This window comes from Galleria mellonella, unplaced genomic scaffold, assembly GCF_026898425.1.
Source record: "Galleria mellonella isolate WM207_F2 unplaced genomic scaffold, CSIRO_AGI_GalMel_v1 utg83, whole genome shotgun sequence".
In the NCBI taxonomy this organism is placed as follows: domain Eukaryota; kingdom Metazoa; phylum Arthropoda; class Insecta; order Lepidoptera; family Pyralidae; genus Galleria; species Galleria mellonella.
This window is the reverse complement of record NW_026442162.1, coordinates 517,110-529,914: the sequence shown is the minus strand read 5'-3', so window position 1 is coordinate 529,914 and position 12,805 is coordinate 517,110. Positions and strand designations below refer to the sequence as shown.

Genomic DNA, 12,805 nt, shown 5'->3' with positions numbered 1-12,805 from the left:
TGTTAACATGCGGATTTACCAGAATGATGTCAAGTTACTGACGTTTTTGTTTTTCCTCTAGCAATGTAAACGGATAAATAATTGAAATACTTGATATTGCAGTTCTCTTTTATCTCATTTAAATCAGTAGAAAAACATAAAGTCAATATATACCTAGTTACAAAACAAAAGAAGATAGAAAATAAGTTGTAAAATATGATGCGCATATTATGATGGCCAGTAATACGCCACACCAATGTTGATTATAAAATTAAGACCTTGAATACTAAGTATATCTGATTAAGAAGCATTAAAAGAAATTGTATCGTACTTCTGCCATTTTATTTAACTTTTCCCTTAAGTATTCGTATTTCCCCACACCTAGCTAGCATCCTTATCGAATTACATGAAACAGTTTTCAGAAAATACATAACTTTTTAGATGTCTACCCATTCAATGTCTTTATCATGTAATATATATATATATTATTGTTTTATGTGATATATATATTATTTATTATGTAATATTTAGTCTTTACCTATCAAGGATGTCGCCTACCTACCTTGAGTCAGTCGTGAAGTTCACCTTACGCTACCATGCACTTATAAATTTAGGTAGGTATTTACAGTATTGATAGTTGATATATTTAAAGTAAATATAATTTACTGTTTATGTTATTTTCTCATAAACATATTTATGTGTATTAAGGTAGTATATACATAGATTTACATAGATAATAAAGCAAAAATTTACCTTCGAAATGCAACGAGATCTCATTCTATCGAACAAACCGTCCTACTTACATAAAATCAATTTCCACACATGCATTTACGAGTACGTAACAGATATTTCCTAAATACGATTTTTCCCTAAAAAAAAAGTTTGTAGAAAACTGCCATTGGTAACCAAACGCATTCGCTGATTGGCCAGGAGGCGGGGTCGTGCGAACGGAGCGTCAATATTGGACGATCAGCTCCCCCCACCTATCCTCACCTAGTGTATGGTGGGAGAAATCATCCCCATGTTTATGTTTGTTATCCGACTTAGTAAGCCCAGAGCTTTCGTTGCGTGTATGTGTATTTAATGCTTTACAATTATTTTTGCGATAAAATAGAAATAAATAATATTAAGTTTATTCTCTTACGAGTGAATATCGTGCTATTGTGAACTCAGTGAACAAGATTGCAACATTGGGATTGTGCTGGCACTCGCATTTATTTGGAGATGGTGATCCTGTAAGTAAGGAATTATATTTTTATTAGAAAATATGTTTTATGGATACGTATATTGTTTTTTTTTTTTTTTATTATTAATAACTAACATTGAACAATGTACTTAAGAGGTTGTTTTACTGCATCATCTTGTAATTTTTCATTTGAATTTTTGATTAATTTATTATTTATATAATTGAAGTTATTAATAATATATGAAATAATGAAATAGGTACTAGAAATATATATGCAGAATTTATAACAATATAACAATTTATATTATGTCTGAATAGTCTTTACGATGACAATTTCTCGTCAAAAGTTTGTTTTTAAATAAATAGATATAGTTAATCGTCTTAATGACGCTGCGAAATTGACTTTTTAACCCATTTTTGGCCACAGTGCCAATTTGGGAACACATATTGTAAGTAGATGAAAAAAATATTGACCATAATAAAAATTTTATTACATAGTTGACGGTATACTAATTTGACCTGAGGGAGACTTTGTACAAAAGTCGATTGCTTGGGTACCTCTGTCCCACTCGTGTTTCAACCGTGAAGCAGTTATGTTTGCATGGCTGTGTTTCGGTTTGAAGGGTGGGATATGGCGTGAATTTACTTGGTACAGAGGAATAACATCTGAGTCCTCAGAAATGACGGTGCATGGGGGGTATCATGGGCGAAACAATATACTCTGTTATGTCCATGGTACTGCTCATGTCTATAGGCGACGGTTACCACTTTCCATCAGGTGGGCCGTCAGCTTGTTTGCCATTCTGAGTTGTATAAAAAAAAATACATAGACGCAGATGAGATTGATATCAACCGTTTAATGTTCACTACTGACTAGGCCTCTTGAAGATTTTGCCAGTACACAGCCATACTTGGCTGAATTGGCAACCGCAGTTAAGCTTTGGTGATGTAACGAGTATTAAGAGGGAGCCTGCTACCCATTCCTCCACCATTAAGTTCCCTTAGTCGCCTCTTACGATACCCACGAAAAAGAAAGGAGTGGCCTATTTTATACCGAAATCACACGGCAAAATACATAGATTATTTTGTGTGTGTTTTTAATTTATTAAGATTTCTTAAAATAAAAAATACATAGCTAAATGATCTTTTGCAACTATCGTATTACATGGGTAATAGGTAATCAAAATTTTCATAAACTTTATTACGAATGTAATAAGTAATAAAAAACATTTACAAATATTTTGGAAAACTTATCTTTACATAGAATGAAATATCGCTTTCTGCCGTCTGTACGCTTAGATCTTTCAAACTACGCAATGGATTTTAATTATTTATTTACTCAATAGACGGTTATTCTAGATAAAATGTTTATATGTATAATATAATATAAATTATATAATTCATAATAGTGACGTCAATGTCTACATAGTCCGAAAAAGCTAAAACATCTCACTATTGTTTTACACCAGCAACTATTAAGGGTGTATTCATATGGCGGGCAATTATCTACATAGAGAATAAACACTCGAGCTTGTTGCAAAATATTCAATAACCTTTTAGAAAAGTGTGAAGGTGAACATGAAAATCGTTTTTATGCAACTTGCATTTTTATAGCAAACAAGCTGATGCACTAGATAGAAAAATAGTTTATAGGGGTGGCCTGTAGACATGAATAACACCATGGCCAAAATACATTTGTGATACTCAAGGTATCCTTTATATGTTTGTTGCCATTCATAAGGATTGAAATGTTATAACTCGAAACATTGTAATTTGGCTTATGACTTTAAAAATGTCTAGAACAATCAGTATATAGAATGGGCTGATTTATGATACAAACTTACCATCAGGTGGGCCGTATGCTTGTTTGTCACCTAAGTGGTATAGAAAAAGAATCTTACAATTAATCTTATACGTCTATATAAGTGACATTATTATATCAAATGATTGGTGACTAAAATACAATACTAATAAAATATAACTAAATATAATACAAATAATAATATAATTTTGTAATTTCCTGATATTTTATAAAATATATTGTTCTTATTTTACCTATATTTATTTTTGTAACTACAATGAATAATTTTTGTAATTGCAATTGGCTCTTTTCATTTGTCTACAAATGGGTTAAAGAAATCCTATGGCAGGGATTTTAAATAAATAGTGAATAAAAAAAATCTCTTAAAACATTAAAACTGCGGTTGTCAACCTATCTGTCGTACGTAGCAACTACTGGCAAAAGCCCCCAAACTACAGGAGAAGGATATTTTTAGCAGATAAAAATAAAATTAACGTAAGAAATAAAAGTAATTAAGAAATAAATATTTACCTATTAAAATTATAATAATTTAGATATATATATTTTTTTATACCACGTAGGTGGCAAACAATAGTACAACCCGTCTAATGATAAACGGTCACTGTAGTCGATGGCGAGCAGTGTGATGATGCAAGGTGTGATATATAAGATGTATATATACTACAGTGTGCCTACCTACCCATTTATCTATCTTTCTAATGTCTATATGACTTACACATGCCTAATCAATCTGGTAAAGTATACCTGCCTAAATATAAATACGACTAATTATAGGCTTCCTACCTAGTTATTATAATCATTTAATGTATATTTTATTGAATTTGAAAATTACATTTTACATACCTATATGCAGGTAATATTACGTGCTGACCTTCTTAAGTATAACAATTAAATAAAAAGCTAATATAACGAATTATATGAGGTCTCCTAATTACATGTAGTGGGTAACAAGAAATCAAAAATAATGCACAACAACAAATAAGTAGACACTTTAACCTAGATCGTAGTTTAAAATTCATACATATATAATAATACTAATTATAATAAAACTATAACAGTCTGTACACACATCATTCAAAACCTACTGAACGTATTTTGGTATTTATAATCTAACGCAATGATAATTTAGAAAACCTGAATTTACATACGAGATACATTTTATTACAATACATATCTTATTTCTCAAGAATAATACAAAAACTCAACGGAAACCAAATTACAAATTTGAACAGAAAAAAATACGTATAAATGTACTAACACAAATCTTGTGGAGCATAATTTATATAAAAGAGTTTAAGGAACACTAATTGTTGAATGTAACTAAATTGATTCGTTGTCAATTTATAATCAACTCTTTAGAGCTTTCTTTCACTCTCGTCAGTTTCCAATTCATGCATTATTGTGACTTGAGTTCGTAAAAACTCGGAGACGACTAAGTACACAAGAAACATGAAATCTCATGCAGTATAAGGAATATAGTTATTGTTCGATATCTGTAAAATTAAATTTATTGATGACGCTTAGCACTTACTATCAGAAAAATTAATTTGCTTTGTTTTACCCTAACCTATATTGAAATTAAATTGTTAAAATATATCTTAAGAATTATTCATAACAGATGTAGTATAAGATGAAAATGGAATGTTCATCCCGCCTGCGCCATCAATGTACACTATCAACCACCAGTGACCTATTTTAGGTAATTAAAAATAATTATGGCGTGATTTTACTGGGTACAGAGGAATAACACCTGAGTCCTCAGGAATGGCAACGCATGGGGGGTATCATGGGCGAAACAGTATACTCTGTTATGTCCATGGTACTGCTCATGTCTATAGGCGACGATTACCACTTTCCATCAGTGGACCATCAGCTTGTTTGCCATTCTATGTTGTATAAAAAAAAAGGTCAATTCGCCTATTATAACGAATTCATCAGGAAATAACCACAGTAGTTTCCAGTAACGAGGAGGTTAACTTGATAGAGCTTGCACTACTAGCAATTAAACTTATATCCCATTATTGACAGTCCCCTCCTCCTACACAGAAGGGGGGAAAGGGATTGTTAGCAATGGAGTTTGATAGCCCCATTGTTAGCAATTCGCCCTATTGGGTTGACCTCCACGTGGTTCCCCCTGGAAACCATCGTAAACAATTCTTATTGAATTCGTCACGATGGGCTACCTACCTGACCTACTTCATCCTCACCTGTCATCCTTCACTGGTTTCCCGCCGGTGAATACCGTTAGCGCGGGTGGGGTTACCATTTCATTATCACCCATTAAAAAAAAACCTACACAGAAGGATTAGTATAGTGTAATTTATTAAAGCACCTACCAATATTTTATAATAGGTATTTTTCTCATCAGAATGATATCACTCCCCTCGTGGTTAACGCAGTGTCGATCATACCATAAAATAAATAAGTAGTCAAAGTGGGGTGGGTTGTGGAAGGTGCCGGAGGGACGCCAATTGGACCTAATTGAAACTCATTGAGTCGGTGACGCCTGCGCAGGCGCTACTTGGCGCAATCCACATTGAATTTGCTTATTCTACATATTTAAATTCATTTTTGGGACTTAAAATTAAATATCTAATAATATATATAAGTAAATCATATAACAGCTACTTTTTTTTAATAATAAAATACAATAGAAAATGTCATCATTTTTGATAACTGAACGTAACGATGTTTCAATATAATTTCTACAAAACAACTTTCTAGTAGGCAACCACAAAAAACCGACTGAAAAAGACTAGGCTAATTTAAAAAAAAAAACTACTAAAGGGTTTTAGAATGAGATTGGCTAGAAGAGAATCTATGTACTATTAATACATGAAGACAACCAAAAACAACTTAATTTTCGTAAAAAGAGGTACCTTTTTACGAAAATTGCGCAGTCGGAGGAGTATGAAATTTAACACACTTATAGTTTATATAGAGAAGGAGTGCAGTAATATTGTTTATCTTTAATATTATTTGTCTATAGTCTTACTGAATGTCAAACTTAACTATAAGTAATTCATTTATTACAATATAAGTATATTTCGGCGAATTTCGACCACTGAGCGACCACTAGTATGTACTTACTTATAGCATTACATTCGCCTTATATCTAACCGTTTATTATGTATCTAAATAGGTACCTACTTACTGACGAATAAATAATTATATAATGAGGATTTAAATCTTTATAATTAGAGTGTATTATATACCAAATAAGAGAACTTAATAGTACCTAGTTAGGTATGCGGATTCTAAACCACTTAATGATCCCTCTGTAAGAAAATGATAATCACATTATATATTTGCAAAAAGCGGGCAGATGAATATTTCAATTAAATAGTTATGTTAAAGTATATTTTATATGCAATAAAATGAAATAAATATTATTTACTAACAGTAACAACTTTATTTATGAATTACAACGTACAAATTAATTGTCATGTCGCTCAATTTTGGGTATACTTGAAGCTTGCAAATCGATGTCCACAGAGTTATATGAAATCCCTAACCAGACTTCGTTTCTATATACGAGGAGCTACTTATCAATTCTTAGAAGTGTCAATGAGCTTAAATTTACATCTCTCAATTGTTCGAGATGATTTTGAAGTTAGAATGAACTGACTTCCAATTTTTTTAATTATATCACAATTTAGACATTTAAATAAAATACACGAAATCGACTAAAGATCTAACCACATAATAATAAGGAATCTTTTAATTCTGTTCGAATATTCAAACAAAATATAAATGCTCAACTCAGCTTTCCTCACAATGTGCTACTATTGTGGTATAGTATAGTAGAAAACATGAAGACGACCAGTCTGAAGGTAATCGAGTACCGTAGCCACAGACAATATAGTAAGTAAAGTAAAAAATTTAAGTAAAGTAACTAACTATGGCTAACACAAGTAGATATATTGTATAATAACTGGATATTATTGACACCTAAATACATACTAGAGAAAGAAGGAAATATTTAATCACTTTATTACATAATTTTATCATTTGCACACTTAATTACATAAAATATTTAACAATAAACAAAAAGGAAAAGAAAAGCACTAAAATGGTTTCACCAAGCTATATGATATGTTCTACTGAACATGACGCTGATTTTCAGCGGCAAAAATTAATATAGGATAGATAGTTACCTAATATGGCTCATCGCGTCATGCTAACTTACTTAACTACATTCTTCTCCACTTTTTCTATTCTTCTATTTTCATCTATATTAATTTTTTAACAGATTTTCTTTTCTTTTAACCCGTACCTACTCCTTGTGTCTTTTAAATCTGTAAAAACGTGTCATGTATCCCCACAACCAACCAGCAAAAATGTGAGCTTTCCATAAATAAATAATAAAAATTAGGCCAACCTTCAAGTTACGTATACAAATCCAAGTACCAAAATCTAAAATAACGATTTTATATTTTTAAGTTAGTTTAACTAAATACAATTTTATACGAACCTATTTATAATTACAACAGAGCCTTTGTACCTTCGGCCGATCTTTACTTGCATCGGTTTATTTCAAAGAATCTATCTGCCTGTATATTTACCTACATTATCCTCTCAGTACAAAGTTGTTTATCCAATTAAGGCACGGCCTGCCCCTTCAGACGGTAATTTTGAAGCAATTGGCTCAACGAAGCTTGCGAGGGGGAGCTTTCTCCGCAAATTGAGCTAACGTCGTTCACTGGTGTTTACATTTTTAAATTACGATTCATTTCTTTTTCTGAATACAAAAAGAAAATAAGTTATTATTAAAAAATCCAAAAAAAAAGTATTGCTTTTATTTTCTTTAATCTAAAGAAATTTTTAGTGCATTATTAAAAACAATTGTTGAAGTTTTTTAAATTAAAAATATAGACATGCAATTAGTTGTGTAAATGAGTATATCTAAAAAGGCTTAGTTTTGAATTAAATTACAGAAATCTCTCCCTATTAAGTTAATTTTTTTTTATAAATACCTAATCAAGTTTAGATAATTTGCCCTTAGTAGTTAAAAGATACTTCCAAAAGATGAAAATTAAAAAATGAAAAATTTCAAAGGAATTGGTCTTAAAATAATGCAAATTATATAATTAACAAAATACCCAATAAAGTAGGTACTTACCTACTTTACGTATATATAAATAGGCAGACAACATACATATAGTACCTAAGTATTAGTAGTAGGCCTTTACTATCCTATATTATGAAAATATATTTCTGAGTTTTATTTTCAAGTACCAAGGTGTTAATCAATTTATAGTATAAATAGCTCAAAATGCTGTTTATATAAACACCTGTAGGAACACATATAACAAAAGTATAGTGTACCATTCAGTTAACGTTTTATTCAGTAAAAATATAATTTTAAATACCTAAGTATGTCATATAAGAAGGTCGAGAATATTGCGGTCTACGATAGAACCAAAAAGAAAGAAAAATACAAAAAAAAAACACAATTTTATTAAGCCGACAAGGAGGACATACAATGAAGATCATTTAGGTAGGTGATGATTAGGCATGTGACGATAAATAACCTGCCTTGTACTTAGGTAAATACTTAGAGTTAACATAAGTAAATTGACTTCATCAATATCTCTAAAAAATTACCTGTTATAATAAATAAGTAGGAGGGATTGTTAGTAATGGAGACTAAGCTATTACTAGCAATATACTTAACCAGGTCGACCTCCCCGTGGTCCCCCCTAGAAACCATCGTGCTGAATTCCTAGTATATTCATCACGATGGGCTAACTGACCTGCTTTTTACATTCTCATCTATCATCTCTCACTGGTGCCCCGCCAGCGTATACCGTTAGCGCAGGCGGGGTTACCATTCCATTATCATCCATTAAAAAAAATAAGTAGGTAAATGCATGGCATGGATATCATATAAACATACTAAAGTTAGTATTACTTTTCAGAAGACGAGCGGATATGACAGAGGGACAGTCTACACCTGAGTGGGACATCAACGACGCCGTAGTACCACGAGTGACCTCGTTCGATTCATTTGCCGAATGGTGTGACGGGCACGTTCGCCGTGTATACCCTCCAGGCTGCGAAGAGGCCAGACGACACGCATCTGGTTGGGCAATGAGAAATACCAACAACCATAACGTTCACATTTTGAAGAAAAGCTGTCTTGGCGTAGTTGTATGTTCCGCGCGGTGTCGTACCCCTGATGGAACTAGAGTTCATATTCGACCAGCTATATGCGATAAAGCACGGAAAAAACAACAAGGTTCGTTGATGATTATTATTGTTTTATTGTCCATATCACTAGTTATTTCATTAAAATTATTTTGTTTACTTCCTCTACTATTAGTATGCATGCGACTATCAACATTCGAAGATTGACTACTATTATTATCACTAGAAGTTCTACAACCTTCCATATTAGCCATCAATTGCCTCTACTAAAGTTACAAATGCAACATCAGAAATATTTTTCTTATGAAACGATAATAGAATGGTAACCCCGTGTCATTGGTATATACACTGGCTGGCCACCAGTGAGGGATGATAGGTAAAAAAAAGTAGATCAATTAGCTCATAATAACGAACTTATAAAAATATATCGTGATAATTTTCAGATGATACCGTGTAGAGGTCGACCTGATAAGGTATATTACTAGCCGTATATATCTACAGGTCGCTATTCCCCATTACTAACATCTCTCCTCGCCCCATCCAAAGTATTAGGTACCTATATTTATCGTAATTTCCAGAATTTCTAGGTATATATAATCTATAGTCATGATTTTTATATGCAGTTCTAATTGTCTTCTATTTGCAGGAAAACCATGCACAAATAGAATGTGTCGCGGACGGTTAGAAGTTCAACCGTGCCGCGGTCATTGTGGTTATCCTGTAACTCACTTCTGGCGGCACACAGAACATGCTATATTCTTCCAAGCGAAAGGTGCTCACGATCATCCCAGGCCAGAAGCAAAAGGTGCCAGCGAAATAAAACGGTCATTTGGATCTGGAAAACGAGTGAGAGGACTCGCTTTATACTTATCAAGAGAAACGGCTCCTATAAAAGGCAAAATATTATCAGTAAAGCCAGATAAGCCAATTTCTCAAAAGTTTTGTAATCCACATCCGCAGCCGCCGCCACTCATACCAGATAACCAACCAGGTAAGAATTTGCAATTTTTAATTTCATACCTTTAGATTTCGTATTTAGAATTAATATATTTAAGACTACACGCGATACTGAACCGAAGCAGATGTGGCAAAGAAATTAATAACTATTTAAAAATGGACTTTATCAGCATTAACATTTAGCTAAAATTGACATAATGAAATAAACGACGCCAGCGTATCTCTTTGATATTCGAAGTCTCTCAGGTTTCACATCAACACGACTTCTAAATCGATCTACAGAGATAAAAAAAAAAACTAAGAACCCAATTAATTCACTACTTATGACTTAAATAACTGCTGAGGACTAAGTTGTTATACCTCCTACATGGCTGCTTTCCTAAATTTCAAACCAAAACACAACATCTTACAACTTACGGCACAATGAGGGAGTCCCAAAACCAAAAAGTTTATTGAGCACAAATATGTATCTATGCATTGATTTTTTAATACTTTTTAATTTTTTATCAAGATTTTACTTGCTCATATAGTTTTTTTTTTATGTTCTTTACACGAGATTAAAGAAAGAAGTAAATGAGGATCGGGAACTGAAAACTTAAATGTAGAGGTCCTCTACATTTAAGTCCTCAGTCCTTGTTAATTTCAAGACACCACTAAATTTATCTCTAAACAATATCCTTTGGATAGGTCGAATTAATTTCAACGAAATAACCCCATTATTTTACAATTGCTTCTATGTACCAACCATATTTCATTTTTTTGCCAACAGTAATGAACTGCAGTTGTGGACAGTTTGGCTGCACATGCCGATGGCGTTCAGAGCAGACAGAACAAAATTATAGCCAAATGTCATGGGCACCAGCGGAACCCCAACAATATGCTACCTACGCACAACCCATTGAGTCCGCACCAGCGTTACCCCAACCATACCAATACGAATCCTCAGCACTTCTCACAGAAGAATCATTCCAACCTGAACACATCTTCCAATTAGAAAAACCTTTAAATCAAAATTTCCCCATTGAAGAAAATGCCCTAGAATCACCTTCAACATTTATAAACCTTAACGAAAACTCAGGATCGGAATATTGGGAAAGAATACAAACCGAAGACTGGCAGTTTACCGCCAGTAGTTCGGAATCAAGCAACACCCCATCACCAGAATTGTTCGTTAACAATTATCAACAAGCAGAGATGTACAACGACCAAAACCAGTATCCAAATCAAACTTATTACCCTGAAGAAACGCAATATTACCCTACCGGAAGCAACAGTACTTCTCCAGAAATGCAAATGCCAGAACAGACATTTTATGGTTATGGTCAAGAATGCGTTCAAAATAATAATTTAGAGGAAGTACAATGGAATTATCCGTCTTGCGCTTTCCAGTCTAATAACCCACCAGAGGGCAAACCGTATTACAACGTACAACATCAACAGCCTGTACATACATTCAATGGTCTTTTATAATATAATTTAAAATAGTCAAATGAAATTTGTATATAATTGTATGTTATTATAGTTTTCTTGGTTGTTACTTGAAAGTCCAGTGTAGTTACTCCAGTTGGTATCTACAACTTATTGTTTGTTCCTATGAATACTTACATTATTATGAATTTTGGTAATAATTAAGAAATATGAGGTGGTTTCTGAGCAAATAAAATTCACAATTTGTACAAAATGGTCTATTTATTGTATATAAAAATTACATTAAAATTTTTAATTTTACATTTTTATTGTGTATGAACTAACGATAAAATTGGTCACTACAAAATAGTCCATTAAGCAATCACACAATAGATTTATTATTATGCAATATTTGAATCGCAAAACATTCCAAAAATGTCCGTATGACACAATAACATGACACGACGATCAAAAATTTTAACGATGAAAGAACCCACGAAGATCCCGTTATAATATCAACACCATCCAATGTGACTGTCCAGCATAATCAACCAAATCCTATACTACATATGGTGTTCTCTCAGTTCACTAATATCCTTATGTATTTTTTTTTCGGATATAATTATCTATGAGAACAACATACGAAGCCACATAGCAAAGCTAGCCTTACCTTTAAAAACGTATCAAATAATACATAATCATACTTCATCAAATTTTAAATCGAATTCGCCGTCTTACTGATCGGAAAACATGACTCCTGTAAAACTTACTAATTAGACCCTATGTTATTTTATCAATCAACTATGTACAATAACAACATAGCTATTTGTTGTCGCCTCGTATTATGTTAAACTTGTTACTCGTACATGGACTTATTCTTCATAATCTTAACAAATTCATAATATACCTTAACATGTCTTATTAACTGTGAATCTTTATGCAGTGACGCTACAACTCTCAGTGATTGGCACATGTTGCCAGAAAGCAAAAATGTGACACTGATAAATTTTACAAATACTTTAATATTGCTGGAGTCAACAGTATCAAACAGTTTTATCAGTACAAAACAGGCTTAAGTGTAACGTAACAATTGTTGATTATAATGTTCTTAACTATAGGCCCTAATATATAGATTATAATTAGAATTTTGAGTTTTGTACTTGTAAAACCGTTCGCATGGTTTGAGGAGAGCACAGCACGCACTATCACAGCAGTCGGCAGCAGCCGATAACGGTATCTCCGCTAATACTTTCACAAGATACGATCCTCTGAAAGTACCACCGGAGGCACATGTAGCCCCATAT

At 32.6% G+C, this 12,805-nt stretch overlaps 1 protein-coding gene across 1 annotated transcript; it reads left to right on the top strand.

The window, feature by feature from the left end:
- Positions 1-1,041: 1,041 nt before the first annotated feature.
- On the top strand, positions 1,042-11,743 carry LOC113516734 (transcription factor glial cells missing 2-like). Its single transcript, XM_031908062.2, has 4 exons — positions 1,042-1,214; positions 8,909-9,228; positions 9,784-10,128; positions 10,864-11,743. The coding sequence occupies exons 1-4, from the start codon at positions 1,204-1,206 to the stop codon at positions 11,562-11,564; spliced, it is 1,377 nt and encodes a 458-aa protein (XP_031763922.1). The 5' UTR covers positions 1,042-1,203; the 3' UTR covers positions 11,565-11,743.
- Positions 11,744-12,805: the final 1,062 nt, after the last annotated feature.

What these genes read in the sequence shown, in the direction of transcription:
- LOC113516734 (XM_031908062.2), top strand. An exon ending in AGCACGGAAAAAACAACAAG is followed by an intron (nt 9,229 to 9,783) that starts GTTCGTTGATGA and finishes TTCTATTTGCAG; the next exon opens with GAAAACCATGCACAAATAGA. An exon ending in CATACCAGATAACCAACCAG is followed by an intron (nt 10,129 to 10,863) that starts GTAAGAATTTGC and finishes TTTTGCCAACAG; the next exon opens with TAATGAACTGCAGTTGTGGA.